Source organism: Oncorhynchus nerka, unplaced genomic scaffold, assembly GCF_034236695.1.
Source record: "Oncorhynchus nerka isolate Pitt River unplaced genomic scaffold, Oner_Uvic_2.0 unplaced_scaffold_1011, whole genome shotgun sequence".
Lineage (NCBI taxonomy): Eukaryota > Metazoa > Chordata > Actinopteri > Salmoniformes > Salmonidae > Oncorhynchus > Oncorhynchus nerka.
In genome coordinates this window covers 16,088-32,642 of record NW_027040287.1, presented here as the reverse complement: position 1 = coordinate 32,642, position 16,555 = coordinate 16,088, and the positions used below count along the sequence as shown (strand labels likewise).

At 38.4% G+C, this 16,555-nt stretch overlaps 1 protein-coding gene across 1 annotated transcript; it reads left to right on the top strand.

Annotated features, from left to right (window-relative positions):
* The first annotated feature begins 787 nt into the window (after positions 1-787).
* LOC135570242 (guanine nucleotide-binding protein G(I)/G(S)/G(O) subunit gamma-13-like) lies at positions 788-14,537 on the top strand. The gene is made up of 3 exons (XM_065016349.1): positions 788-812; positions 11,472-11,574; positions 14,135-14,537. The coding sequence occupies exons 2-3, from the start codon at positions 11,477-11,479 to the stop codon at positions 14,238-14,240; spliced, it is 204 nt and encodes a 67-aa protein (XP_064872421.1). The 5' UTR covers positions 788-812; positions 11,472-11,476; the 3' UTR covers positions 14,241-14,537.
* Positions 14,538-16,555: the final 2,018 nt, after the last annotated feature.

Below are 16,555 nucleotides of genomic sequence, written 5' to 3'. Positions count from 1 at the left end.
TCATCTGGATCAGAACTTCACGACTAGAAGCACCAGGTCTCGGTAAAACGGTAAGAAAATACACACAGAACCCTCCCCGCGCTGAATCTGTTAATAGTCTAGTAGCAGCATAATTCGGTCTGTATCCGTCTATACGGTCTATATCATGTACATCCCTTTAGATAGGTCAGCTGTAATGTAAACATTGGCTATAGTGTACAGATTCATGAAAACAAGTCTTTAGTCTTTAATATAAGGTTAGGCATTAGTGGTTAGGGTGTAAAATCAGATTTGATGACTTCGTGGCGGTGCTTAGTGATCTGCCCCGGAACAACAGTCATAAGGGAAAACGCTAGGCTTATAGAGTAGCGGAAACGGTTAATACCGTTTTATAACGTGTATTTATTGAGTGTTTTTTTAATCAGCATAATGCCATCTCTGGATATTGATGCCCTTTATAGTCTCTGATAAACTCCCGAGGTTCAGCTGTTTTGTCTTTGTTGATCGAGATTAATGTGTTATTTCAGGCAGGAGGAGATAGGGCAGATGAAAACACGGGAGACAGCTGCATCACTCTTAACGCTCTCTGGGCTTTGTCTCGACATGAGCTTTTAAATTAAACGTTGTCTGTAAAAACCGGGGATTTAATGTTGTGTTCTCTGTAAAACCGGGGGATTTAATGTTGTGTTCTCTGTAAAAACCGTGGGGGGTTTACCGGAACTGAAGAACAGAACGACTTGTTTTCTTCCGTCCAAACGGGAGGTAGTGATGATGAGCGCGGAGACCGGGAGAACAGAGAATCAGTGACGTCTATAATCATTTGACACTATAATGTATATCTATGTTACTCTATATCTATGTAATATATCTATATAATATATCGATGTTACTCTATATCTATGTAATATATCTATGTTACTCTATATCTATATAATATATCTATGTTACTCTATATCTATGTAATATATCTATGTTACTCTATATCTATGTAATATATCTATGTTACTCTATATCTATGTAATATATCTATGTTACTCTATATCTATATAATATATCTATGTTACTCTATATCTATGTAATATATCTATGTTACTCTATATCTATGTAATATATCTATGTTACTCTATATCTATGTAATATATCTATGTTACTCTATATCTATATAATATATCTATATGACCACATTTATCAAAGTCTACTGTATTCGTATTGAATGTCTATATGTATAAATGATCATAGCTGAGCTATATAATATATCTATGTTACTCTATATCTATGTAATATATCTATGTTACTCTATATCTATGTAATATATCTATGTAATATATCTATATAATATATCTATGTTACTCTATATCTATATAATATACCTATGTTACTCTATATCTATATAATATACCTATGTTACTCTATATCTATGTAATATATCTATGTTACTCTATATCTATATAATATATCTATATGACCACATTTATCAAAGTCTACTGTATATCTATGTAATATATCTATATATTATCTATGTTACTTTATATCTATATAATATATCTATGTTACTATATATCTATGTAATATATCTATGTTACTCTATATCTATGTAATATATCTATATAATATATCTATGTTACTCTATATCTATGTAATATATCTATGTTACTCTATATCTATGTTACTCTATATCTATGTAATATATCTATGTTACTCTATATCTATATAATATATCTATATGACCACATTTATCAAAGTCTACTGTATATCTATGTTACTCTATATCTATGTAATATATCTATATAATATATCTATGTTACTCTATATCTATATAATATATCTATGTTACTCTATATCTATATAATATATCTATGCTACTCTATATCTATATAATATATCTATATGACCACATTTATCAAATTCTACTGTATATCTATGTTACTCTATATCTATGTAATATATCTATATAATATATCTATGTTACTCTATATCTATGTAATATATCTATGTTACTCTATATCTATGTTGTAATATATCTATGTTACTCTATATCTATGTTGTAATATATCTATGTTACTCTATATCTATGTTGTAATATATCTATGTTACTCTACATCTATGTTACTCTACATCTATGTAATATATCTATGTTACTCTATATCTATATAATATATCGATGTTACTCTATATCTATATAATATATCTATGTTAGTCTATATCTATATAATATATCTATGTTACTCTACATCTATATAATATATCTATGTTACTCTACATCTATATAATATATCTATGCTACTCTACATCTATATAATATATCTATGTTACTCTACATCTATATAATATATCGATGTTACTCTACATCTATATAATATATCGATGTTACTCTACATCTATATAATATATCTATGTTACTCTATATCTATATAATATATCGATGTTACTCTACATCTATATAATATATCTATGTTACTCTATATCTATATAATACATCTGTTACTGGTGGGGTGTGCAGCTAAATGACCTAAAAAAAGGGACATGACCCAGTTATTCAGAGTCTCTCTCTCACACACGGTATTCTGGTCAAACAGCAGACTATGTATAGATATGGCTGGTAGGAGAGTGTAGATGTCTGGTAGGGGAGTGTAGATATGTCTGGTAGGAGAGTGTAGATATGGCTGGTAGCAGAGTGTAGATATGTCTGGTAGCAGAGTGTAGATATGTCTGGTAGCAGAGTGTAGATATGTCTGGTAGCAGAGTGTAGATATGTCTGGTAGGATAGTGTAGATATGTCTGGTAGGAGAGTGTAGACTATGTAGAGATATGTCTGGTAGGGGAGTGTAGATATGTCTGGTAGGAGAGTGTAGATATGTCTGGTAGGGGAGTGTAGATATGTCTGGTAGGAGAGTGTAGATATGTCTGGTAGGGGAGTGTAGATATATCTAGTAGGAGAGTGTAGATATGTCTGGTAGGAGAGTGTAGACTATGTAGAGATATGTCTGGTAGGAGAGTGTAGATATGTCTGGTAGGAGAGTGTAGATATGTCTGGTAGCAGAGTGTAGACTATGTAGATATATGTCTGGTAGGAGAGTGTAGATATGTCTGGTAGGGGAGGGTAGATATGTCTGGTAGCAGAGTGTAGATATGTCTGGTAGGAGAGTGTAGATATGTCTGGTAGGAGAGTGTAGATATGTCTGGTAGCAGAGTGTAGATATGTCTGGTAGGAGAGTGTAGATATGTCTGGTAGCAGAGTGTAGATATGTCTGGTAGCAGAGTGTAGATATGTCTGGTAGGAGAGTGTAGATATGTCTGGTAGGAGAGTGTAGATATGTCTGGTAGGAGAGTGTAGATATGTCTGGTAGCAGAGTGTAGATATGTCTGGTAGCAGAGTGGAGATATGTCTGGTAGGAGAGTGTAGATATGCCTGGTAGGAGAGTGTAGACTATGTATAGATATGTCTGGTAGGAGAGTGTAGATATGTCTGGTAGGAGAGTGTAGATATATGTCTGGTAGGAGAGTGTAGATATGTCTGGTAGGGGAGTGTAGATATATCTAGTAGGATAGTGTAGACTATGTATAGATATGTCTGGTAGGAGAGTGTAGATATGTCTGGTAGGAGAGTGTAGATATATCTAGTAGGATAGTGTAGACTATGTATAGATATGTCTGGTAGGAGAGTGTAGACTATGTATAGATATGTCCGGTAGGAGAGTGTAGATATGTCTGGTAGGAGAGTGTAGACTATGTATAGATATGTCTGGTAGCAGAGTGTAGATATGTCTGGTAGGAGAGTGTAGACTATGTATAGATATATCTGGTAGGAGAGTGTAGATATGTCTGGTAGGAGAGTGTAGATGTCTGGTAGGAGAGTGTAGACTATGTATAGATATGTCTGGTAGGAGAGTGTAGATATGTCTGGTAGCAGAGTGTAGATATGTCTGGTAGCAGAGTGTAGATATGTCTGGTAGGAGAGTGTAGATATGCCTGGTAGGAGAGTGTAGATATGTCTGTTAGGAGAGTGTAGACTATGTATAGATATGTCTGGTAGGAGAGTGTAGATATGTCTGGTAGGGGAGTGTAGATATGTCTGGTAGGAGAGTGTAGATATGTCTGGTAGGAGAGTGTAGACTATGTATAGATATGTCTGGTAGGAGAGTGTAGACTATGTAGAGATATGTCTGGTAGCAGAGTGTAGATATGTCTGGTAGGAGAGTGTAGATATGTCTGGTAGCAGAGTGTAGACTATGTATAGATATGTCTGGTAGGAGAGTGTAGACTATGTAGAGATATGCCTGGTAGGAGAGTGTAGACTATGTAGAGATATGCCTGGTAGGAGAGTGTAGACTATGTAGAGATATGTCTGGTAGGAGAGTGTAGATATGTCTGGTAGGAGAGTGTAGATATGTCTGGTAGCAGAGTGTAGATATGTCTGGTAGCAGAGTGTAGATATGTCTGGTAGGAGAGTGTAGATATGTCTGGTAGGAGTGTAGACTATGTATAGATATGTCTGGTAGGAGAGTGTAGATATGTCTGGTAGGGGAGTGTAGACATGTCTGGTAGGAGAGTGTAGATATGTCTGGTAGGAGAGTGTAGACTATGTATAGATATGTCTGGTAGCAGAGTGTAGATATGTCTGGTAGGAGAGTGTAGACTATGTAGAGATATGTCTGGTAGGAGAGTGTAGATATGTCTGGTAGGGGAGTGTAGATATATCTAGTAGGATAGTGTAGACTATGTATAGATATGTCTGGTAGGAGAGTGTAGATATGTCTGGTAGCAGAGTGTAGACTATGTCTGGTAGGAGAGTGTAGACTATGTATAGATATGTCTGGTAGGAGAGTGTAGATATGTCTGGTAGCAGAGTATAGATATGTCTGGTAGGAGAGTGTAGATATGTCTGGTAGGAGAGTGTAGATATGTCTGGTAGCAGAGTGTAGATATGTCTGGTAGGAGAGTGTAGATATGTCTGGTAGGAGAGTGTAGATATGGCTGGTAGGAGAGTGTAGATATGTCTGGTAGCAGAGTATAGATATGTCTGGTAGGAGAGTGTAGACTATGTATAGATGTCTGGTAGGAGAGTGTAGATATGTCTGGTAGGAGAGTGTAGATATGTCTGGTAGCAGAGTATAGATATGTCTGGTAGGAGAGTGTAGATATGTCTGGTAGGAGAGTGTAGATATGTCTGGTAGCAGAGTGTAGATATGTCTGGTAGCAGAGTGTAGATATGTCTGGTAGGAGAGTGTAGATATGTCTGGTAGGAGAGTGTAGATATGTCTGGTAGGAGAGTGTAGATATGTCTGGTAGCAGAGTGTAGATATGTCTGGTAGCAGAGTGTAGATATGTCTGGTAGGAGAGTGTAGATATGTCTGGTAGCAGAGTGTAGATATGTCTGGTAGGAGAGTGTAGATATGTCTGGTAGCAGAGTGTAGATATGTCTGGTAGCAGAGTGTAGATATGTCTGGTAGGAGAGTGTAGATATGTCTGGTAGGAGAGTGTAGATATGTCTGGTAGGAGAGTGTAGATATGCCTGGTAGGAGAGTGTAGATATGCCTGGTAGGAGAGTATAGATATGTCTGGTAGGAGAGTGTAGATATGTCTGGTAGGAGAGTGTAGATATGTCTGGTAGGAGAGTGTAGACTATGTAGAGATATGTCTGGTAGGAGAGTGTAGATATGTCTGGTAGGAGAGTGTAGATATGCCTGGTAGGAGAGTGTAGATATGCCTGGTAGGAGAGTGTAGATATGTCTGGTAGGAGAGTGTAGATATGCCTGGTAGGAGAGTGTAGATATGTCTGGTAGGAGGATGTAGATATGTCTGGTAGGAGAGTGTAGACTATATATAGATATGTCTGGTAAGAGAGTGGAGATATGTCTGGTAGGAGAGTTTAGACTATATATAGATATGTCTGGTAGGAGAGTGTAGGCTATGTATAGATATGTCTGGTAGGAGAGTGTAGATATGTCTGGTAGGAGAGTGTAGATATGTCTGGTAGCAGAGTGTAGATATGTCTGGTAGGAGAGTGTAGATATGTCTGGTAGCAGAGTGTAGATATGTCTGGTAGCAGAGTGGAGATATGTCTGGTAGGAGAGTGTAGATATGTCTGGTAGGAGAGTGTAGATATGCCTGGTAGGAGAGTGTAGATATGCCTGGTAGGAGAGTGTAGATATGTCTGGTAGGAGAGTGTAGATATGTCTGGTAGGAGAGTGTAGATATGCCTGGTAAGAGTGTAGATATGTAGATATGTCTGGTAGGAGGTAGACTAGATATGTCTGTAGTAGGAGATATGTGTAGATATGCCTGGTAGGAGAGTGTAGATATGCCTGGTAGGGAGTGTAGATATGTCTAGTAGAGAGTGTAGACTATGTATAGATATGTCTGGTAGGAGAGTGTAGATATGTCTGAGATAGCTTGTAGAGTGTGGATATGTCTGGTAGGAGGAGTGTAGATATGTCTGGTAGGAGAGTGTAGATATGTCTGGTAAGGAGGGTGTAGATATGTCTGGTAGGAGGATGTAGATATGTCTGGTAGGAGAGTGTAGATATGCCTGGTAGGAGAGTGTAGACTATGTAGAGATATGTCTGGTAGGAGAGTGTAGATATGTCTGGTAGGAGAGTGTAGATATGTCTGGTAGGAGAGTAAGATATGTCTGGCAGAGTGTAGACTATGTAGAGATATGTCTGGTAGAGAGTGTAGACTATGTGTAGATATGTCTGGTAGGATAGATATGTCTGGTAGTAGCATAGTGTAGATATGTCTGGTAGCAGAGTGTAGACTATGTAGGAGAGGATATGTCTGGTAGGAGAGTGTAGATATGTCTGGTATAGATATGTCTGGTAGGAGAGTGTAGATATGTCTGGTAGCAGAGTGTAGACTATGTAGAGATATGTCTGGTAGGAGAGTGTAGACTATGTGTAGATATGTCTGGTAGGGGAGTGTAGATATGTCTAGTAGCATAGTGTAGATATGTCTGGTAGCAGAGTGTAGATATATCTGGTAGGAGAGTGTAGATATGTCTGGTAGAGTGTGGACTATGGATATGTCTGGGAGTGTAGATATGTCTAGATATGTCTGTATAGTATAGATATGGCTGGTAGGAGAGTGTAGATATGTCTGGTAGCAGTGTAGATATGTCTGGTAGCAGAGTGTAGATATATCTGGTAGGAGAGTGTAGATATGTCTGGTAGGAGAGTGTAGATATGTCTGGTAGGAGAGTGTAGATATGTCTGGTAGGAGAGTGTAGACTATGTATAGATATGGCTGGTAGGAGAGTGTAGATATGTCTGGTAGCTGAGTGTAGATATGTCTGGTAGCAGAGTGTAGATATATCTGGTAGGAGAGTGTATATATATCTGGTAGGAGAGTGTAGATATGTCTGGTAGGAGAGTGTAGACTATGTATAGATATGTCTGGTAGCAGAGTGTAGATATGTCTGGTAGGAGAGTGTAGACTATGTAGAGATATGTCTGGTAGGAGAGTGTAGATATGTCTGGTAGCAGAGTGTAGATATGTCTGGTAGGAGAGTGTATGATGTCTGGTAGAGTGTAGATATGTCTGGTAGCAGAGTGTAGATATGTCTGGTAGGATGGTGTAGATATGTCTGGTAGGAGGTGTAGATATGTCTGGTAGGAGAGTGTGAGACTATGTAGATATGTAATGGTGTGTAGACTATAGATATGTCTGGTAGAGTGTAGATATGTCTGGTAGGAGAGTGTAGACTATGTATAGATATGTCTGGTTGCAGAGTGGAGATATGTCTGGTAGCAGAGTGTAGATATGTCTGGTAGGAGAGCGTAGACTATGTAGATATATGTCTGGTAGGAGAGTGTAGATATATCTGGTAGGAGAGTGTAGATATGTCTGGTAGGAGAGTGTAGACTATGTATAGATATGTCTGGTAGGAGAGTGTAGATATGTCTGGTAGGGGAGTGTAGATATATCTAGTAGGATAGTGTAGACTATGTATAGATATGTCTGGTAGGAGAGTGTAGACTATGTATAGATATGTCTGGTAGCAGAGTGTAGATATGTCTGGTAGGAGAGTGTAGATATGTCTGGTAGGAGAGTGTAGATATGTCTGGTAGCAGAGTGTAGATATGTCTGGTAGGAGAGTGTAGATATGTCTGGTAGGAAAGTGTAGACTATGTCTGGTAGCAGAGTGTAGATATGTCTGGTAGCAGAGTGTAGATATGTCTGGTAGGAGAGTGTAGACTATGTAGAGATATGTCTGGTAAGAGAGTGTAGATATGTCTGGTAGGAGAGTGTAGATATGTCTGGTAGGAGAGTGTAGATATGTCTGGTAGGAGAGTGTAGACTATGTCTGGTAGGAGAGTGTAGATATGTCTGGTAGGAGAGTGTAGATATGTCTGGTAGGAGAGTGTAGACTATGTCTGGTAGGAGAGTGTAGATATGTCTGGTAGCAGAGTGAATGATGTAATGTGTGTATTATGTAATGTGTGTATTATGTAATGTGTGTACTATGTAATGTGTGTACTATGTAATGTGTGTATAATGTAATGTGTGTATAATGTAATGTGTGTATAATGTAATGTGTGTACTATGTAATGTGTGTATTATGTAATGTGTGTATAATCTAATGTGTGTATAATGTAATATGTGTATTATGTAATGTGTGTACTATGTAATGTGTGTATTATGTAATGTGTGTATAATGTAATGTGTGTATAATGTAATGTGTGTATAATGTAATGTGTGTACTATGTAATGTGTATAATGTAATGTGTGTATAATGTAATGTGTGTACTATGTAATGTGTATAATGTAATGTGTGTATAACGGAATGTGTGTACTATATAATGTGTATAATGTATGTGTGTATAATGTAATGTGTGTATAATATAATGTGTGTACTATGTAATACTATTATGTAATGTGTGTACTATGTAATGTGTATTATACTTAATGTGTATAATAATGTGTGTACTATGTAATGTGTGTATATGTAATACTATATATGTAGTAGCCTATAATGTATGTGACTATGTAATACTGTATAATGTAACGTGTGTATAATTAATGTGTGTACTATATAACATGTGTACTATAATACTATGCAATGTGTATAATGTGAATGTGTGTATAATGTAATATGTGTACTATGTAATGTGTGTACTAATGTAATGTGTGTATAATGTAACGTGTGTATAATGTAATGTGTGTATAACGTAAATGTGTGTATAATGTATATGTGTGTATAATATATGTGTGTATAATGTATGTGTGTATAATGTAATGTGTGTACTATGTATGTGTATACACCATGTATGTGTATAATATAATATAATGTATATAATATGTAATGTGTGTACTATGTAAATGTGTGTATAATGTAATATTATGTATATATGTGTACTATGTAATAATATGTACATAATATGTAATGTGTATAATGTAATATGTATATAATAATGTGTGTATAATGTATTATTATGTAATATAATATGTATTATTAATTACTATGTAATAATGTGTATTATATAATAGCAATATAATATGTGTATTATGTAATGTGTGTACTAATGTAATGTATATTGTATAATGTGTATTATAATATAATGTATTATATAATATAATAATACTATAATGTAATGTACTATACTATGTAATATAATAATATAATATTGTACTATGTAATGTGTGTACTATGTAATGTGTGTATATAATGTAATAATGTGTATTATGTAATGTGTGTACTATGTAATGTGTATAATATAATGTGTGTATTATAATATTGTGTACTAATATAATGTGTATAATAATGTAAGCCTATATATGTATGTATAATATAATAATATATATTATTATAATGTAATATTATTGTATAATGTAATGTGTATAATGTACTTTTATATAATGTGTGTACTATGTAATGTGTGTACTATGTAATGTATTGTGTATAATGTATGTGTAATGTATAATGTAATATTGTGTATAATGTAATGTGTGTATAATGTAATGTATTGTACTATGTAATGTGTGTATAATGTAATTATGTATAATGTATATAATGTATGTATGTATAATGTAATATATTATTGTACTATGTAATATGTGTATAATATAATGTGTACACTATGTATAATATGTATAATATAATAATAATATAATATAATATATGTCCAATGTGTATAATGTAATAATATAATGTAATAATAATATGTATAATGTATGTGTACTATGTAATATTGTATAATATATGTAATGTATAATATAATGTGTATAATGTGTGTATAATATTTAATGTGTGTATAATGTAATGTGTGTATAATGTAATAATGTGTATAATAATGTAAATGTGTACTAATATATGTGTATAATGTAATATTAATACTATGTAATGTGTGTATAATGTAATGTGTACTATATAATATTTGTATATTATTATAATGTAATATTATTGTACTATAATATTATGTGTACCTATGTAATATTATTATATGTATAATGTAATGTGTACTATGTAATGTGTGTATAATGTAATGTGTGTACTATATAATGTGTGTATAATGTAATGTGTGTATAATGTAATGTGTACTATGTAATATTGTACTATAATGTATTATGTGTATAATGTGTATATAATGTAATGTGTATAATGTAATGTGTGTATTATGTGTACTATATAACCAATGTAATGTGTATAATGTAATATTGTGTATAATGTGTGTACTATGTAATGTGTGTATAATGTAATGTGTGTACTATGTAATGTGTGTACTATGTAATGTGTGTACTATGTAATGTGTGTATTATGTAATGTGTGTATAATGTAATGTGTACTATGTAATGTGTGTATTATGTGTATAATGTAATGTGTGTACTATGTAATGTGTGTATTATGTAATGTGTGTACTATGTAATGTGTATTATGTAATGTGTGTATTATTAATGTGTACTATGTAATGTGTGTACTATGTAATGTGTATTATGTAATGTGTGTACTATGTAATGTGTGTACTATGTAATGTGTATAATGTAATGTGTGTATTATGTAATGTGTGTATTATGTGTATTATGTAATGTGTGTATTATGTGTATTATGTAATGTGTGTATTATGTGTATTATGTAATGTGTGTATAATGTAATATGTGTACTATGTAATGTGTGTATAATGTGTATAATGTAATGTGTGTATAATGTAATGTGTGTACTATGTAATGTGTGTACTATGTAATGTGTATTATGTAATGTGTGTACTATGTAATGTGTGTACTATGTAATGTGTGTATAATGTAATGTGTGTACTATGTAATGTGTGTATAATGTAATGTGTGTACTATGTAATGTGTGTATAATGTGTATAATGTAATGTGTGTATTATGTAATGTGTGTACTATGTAATGTGTGTATTATGTAATGTGTGTACTATGTAATGTGTGTATAATGTAATGTGTGTATTATGTAATATGTGTACTATGTAATATGTGTACTATGTAATATGTGTATAATGTAATATGTGTACTATGTAATATGTGTATTATGTCATTAGTGTAGATGGAGGACTTGGATCTTCCCCAGATGAAGAGGGAGGTGGAGAGTCTTCAGTACCAGCTGGCCATCAACAGAGAGAAATCCTCCATCACGGTTACTGAGTAGGTAGTGTCCTTCTGGTCTCTACCCCAGTGTCCTTCTGGTCTCTACCCCAGTGTCCTCTGGTCTCTATCCCAGTGTCCTTCTGGTCTCTATCCCAGTGTCCTTCTGGTCTCTATCCCAGTGTCCTTCTGGTCTCTATCCCAGTGTCCTTCTGGTCTCTATCCCAGTGTCTAGTCCTTCTGGTCTCTATCCCAGTGTCCTTCTGGTCTCTACCCCAGTGTCCTTCTGGTCTCTATCCCAGTGTCCTTCTGGTCTCTACCCCAGTGTCCTTCTGGTCTCTACCCCAGTGTCCTTCTGGTCTCTATCCCAGTGTCCTTCTGGTCTCTACCCCAGTGTCCTTCTGGTCTCTACCCCAGTGTCCTTCTGGTCTCTACCCAAGTGTCCTTCTGGTCTCTACCCCAGTGTCCTTCTGGTCTCTACCCCAGTGTCCTTCTGGTCTCTATCCCAGTGTCTAATCCTTCTGGTCTCTACCTCAGTGTCCTTCTGGTCTCTATCCCAGTGTCCTTCTGGTCTCTATCCCAGTGTCCTTCTGGTCTCTATCCCAGTGTCCTTCTGGTCTCTATCCCAGTGTCCTTCTGGTCTCTACCCCAGTGTCCCTCTGGTCTCTACCCCAGTGTCCTTGTGGTCTCTATCCCAGTGTCCTTCTGGTCTCTACCCCAGTGTCCTTCTGGTCTCTACCCCAGTGTCCTTCTGGTCTCTACCCCAGTGTCCTTCTGGTCTCTACCCCAGTGTCCTTCTGGTCTCTACCCCAGTGTCCTTCTGGTCTCTATCCCAGTGTCCTTCTGGTCTCTATCCCAGTGTCCTTCTGGTCTCTACCCCAGTGTCCTTCTGGTCTCTACCTCAGTGTCCTTCTGGTCTCTATCCCAGTGTCCTTCTGGTCTCTACCCCAGTGTCCTTCTGGTCTCTATCCCAGTGTCATTCTGGTCTCTATCCCAGTGTCCTTCTGGTCTCTATCCCAGTGTCCTTCTGGTCTCTACCCCAGTGTCCTTCTGGTCTCTACCCTAGTGTCCTTCTGGTGTCTATCCCAGTGTCTAGTCCTTCTGGTCTCTATCCCAGTGTCTAGTCCTTCTGGTCTCTATCCCAGTGTCCTTCTGGTCTCTATCCCAGTGTCCTTCTGGTCTCTATCCCAGTGTCCTTCTGGTCTCTACCCCAGTGTCCTTCTGGTCTCTACCCCAGTGTCCTTCTGGTCTCTATCCCAGTGTCCTTCTGGTCTCTACCCCAGTGTCCTTCTGGTCTCTATCCCAGTGTCATTCTGGTCTCTATCCCAGTGTCCTTCTGGTCTCTACCCCAGTGTCCTTCTGGTCTCTATCCCAGTGTCATTCTGGTCTCTATCCCAGTGTCCTTCTGGTCTCTACCCCAGTGTCCTTCTGGTCTCTACCCCAGTGTCCTTCTGGTCTCTACCCCAGTGTCATTCTGGTCTCTATCCCAGTGTCCTTCTGGTCTCTACCCCAGTGTCATTCTGGTCTCTATCCCAGTGTCCTTCTGGTCTCTATCCCAGTGTCCTTCTGGTCTCTATCCCAGTGTCATTCTGGTCTCTATCCCAGTGTCCTTCTGGTCTCTATCCCAGTGTCCTTCTGGTCTCTACCCCAGTGTCCTTCTGGTCTCTATCCCAGTGTCCTTCTGGTCGAGGGGTGTGGTCTAACAGGGTGTGGTCTAACAGGGTGTGTGTGTGTTCTCTTGGCAGGCTGGTGAAGTGGATCGAGGGGTGTGGTCTAACAGGGTGTGGTCTAACAGGGTGTGTGTGTTCTCTCGGCAGGCTGGTGAAATGGAACGAGGGGTGTGGTCTAACAGGGTGTGGTCTAACAGGGTGTGGTCTAACAGGGTGTGTGTGTTCTCTTGGCAGGCTGGTGAAGTGGATCGAGGGGTGTGGTCTAACAGGGTGTGGTCTAACAGGGTGTGTGTGTTCTCTTGGCAGGCTGGTGAACTGGATCGAGGGGTGTGGTCTAACAGGGTGTGGTCTAACAGGGTGTGTGTGTTCTCTTGGCATCGAGGGGTGTGGTCTAACAGGGTGTGGTCTAACAGGGTGTGTGTGTTCTCTTGGCAGGCTGGTGAAGTGGATCGAGGGGTGTGGTCTAACAGGGTTTGGTCTAACAGGGTGTGGTCTAACAGGGTGTGTGTGTTCTCTTGGCAGGCTGGTGAAGTGGATCGAGGGGTGTGGTCTAACAGGGTGTGGTCTAACAGGGTGTGTGTGTTCTCTTGGCAGGCTGGTGAAATGGATCGAGGGGTGTGGTCTAACAGGGTGTGGTCTAACAGGGTGTGTGTGTTCTCTTGGCAGGCTGGTGAAGTGGATCGAGGGGTGTGGTCTAACAGGGTGTGTGTGTTCTCTTGGCAGGCTGGTGAAGTGGATCGAGGGGTGTGGTCTAACAGGGTGTGGTCTAACAGGTGTGTGGTCTAACAGGCTGGTGAAGTGGATCTTGGCAGGCTGTGGTGGAACAGGGTTGGTCTAACAGGGTGTGGTCTAACAGGGTGTGTGTGTTCTCTTGGCAGGCTGGTGAAGTGGATCGAGGGGTGTGGTCTAACAGGGTGTGGTCTAACAGGGTGTGTGTGTTCTCTTGGCAGGCTGGTGAAGTGGATCGAGGGGTGTGTGTGTGATGACCCATTCCTGAACCCAGAGCTGATGAGGGCCAACCCCTGGGTGGAGAAAGGCAAATGTGTGATCCTCTAACGGACACACACACGGATCCACACACACACACACACACTGAGACACACACACTGAGACACACACACACACACACACACACACTGAGACACACACACACACACACACACACACTGAGACACACGCACACTGAGACACACACACACTGAGACACACGCACACTGAGACACACACACACTGAGACACACACACTGAGACACACACACACACACTGAGACACACACACACACACTGAGACACACACACCAAGTTATACCATCCTATTTATTTGTACATCCATGTCTATGGTTTTAGCTGATAGTAGCCTTCCTTCCTGAGCAGTATGTCCTACATTGATAGTAGCCCCCTTCCTTCCTACTGAGCAGTATGTCCTACATTGATAGTAGCCCCTTCCTTCCTATGAGCAGTATGTCCTACATTGACAGTAGCCCCCTTCCTTCCTGAGCAGTATGTCCTACATTGATAGTAGCCCCCTTCCTTCCTATGAGCAGTATGTCCTACATTGATAGTACACACCCTTCCTTCCTGTTGAGCAGTATGTCTATGGTTTTAGCTGATAGTAGCCCCTTCCTATGAGCAGTATGTCCTACATTGATAGTAGCCCCTTCCTTCCTGAGCAGTATGTCCTACATTGATAGTAGCCCCCTTCCTTCCTATGAGCAGTATGTCCTACATTGATAGTAGCCCCTTCCTTCCTATGAGCAGTATGTCCTACATTGATAGTAGCCCTTCCTTCCTATGAGCAGTATGTCCTACATTGATAGTAGCCCCTTCCTTCCTATGAGCAGTATGTCCTACATTGATAGTAGCCCCCTTCCTATGAGCAGTATGTCCTACATTGATAGTAGCCCCTTCCTTCCTATGAGCAGTATGTCCTAAATTGATAGTAGCCCCCCTTCCTTCCTATGAGCAGTATGTCCTACATTGATAGTAGCCCCCTTCCTTCCTATGAGCAGTATGTCCTACATTGATAGTAGCCCCCTTCCTTCCTATGAGCAGTATGTCCTACATTGATAGTAGCCCCCTTCCTTCCTATGAGCAGTATGTCCTACATTGATAGTAGCCCCCTTCCTATGAGCAGTATGTCCTACATTGATAGTAGCCCCCTTCCTATGAGCAGTATGTCCTACATTGATAGTAGCCCCCTTCCTATGAGCAGTATGTCCTACATTGAAAGTAGATTTGCAGAGCTCATCTCATAGCGTTGTTAAAAGAATGAGATGAGCTTTTTTTCCACTGTCAATCAGAATACACTGTTTTTAATTGGCTTGTTTCCACTGTCAATCAGAATACACTGTTTTTAATTGGCTTGTTTCCACTGTCAATCAGAATACACTGTTTTTAATTGGCTTGTTTCCACTGTCAATCAGAATACACTGTTTTTAATTGGCTTGTTTCCACTGTCAATCAGAATACACTGTTTTTAATTGGCTTGTTTCCACTGTCAATCAGAATACACTGTTTTTAATTGGCTTGTTTCCACTGTCAATCAGAATACACTGTTTTTAATTGGCTTGTTTCACTGTCAATCAGAATACACTGTTTTTTAATTGGCTTGTTTCCACTGTCAATCAGAATACACTGTTTTTAATTGGCTTGTTTCCACTGTCAATCAGAATACACTGTTTTTTATTGGCTTGTTTCCACTGTCAATCAGAATACACTGTTTTTTATTGGCTTGTTTCCACTGTCAATCAGAATACACTGTTTTAATTGGCTTGTTTCCACTGTCAATCAGAATTGACTGTTTTTATTGGCTTGTTTCCTGTCAACCAGAATACACTGTTTTATTGGCTTGTTTCACTGTCAATCAGAATACACTGTTTTTAATTGGCTTGTTTCACTGTCAATCAGAATACACTGTTTTTATTGGCTTGTTTCCCACTGTCAATCAGAATACACTGTTTTATTGGCTTGTTTCCACTGTCAATCAGAATACACTGTTTTTATTGGCTTGTTTACACTGTTTTTATTGGCTTGTTTCCACTGTCAATCAGAATACACTGTTTTTATTGGCTTGTTTCCACTGTCAATCAAACATAATAAAGAGGTGGTTTGACAGATTGACTCGTGGTCATTTATATACTAACATTCTAAGGTGTATGAGATGGAGTGTGTGTGTGTGTGTGTGTGTGTGTGTGTGTGTGTGTGTGTGTGTGTGTACGTGTGTGTGTGTGTGTGTGTGCGGTTGTGTGTGTGTGTGCGTGTGTGTGTGTGTGTGTGTACGGTGTGTGTGTGTGTGTGTGTACGGTGTGTGTGTGTGTGTGTGTACGGTGTGTGTGTGTGTGTACGGTGTGTGTGTGTGTGTGTGCGGTGTG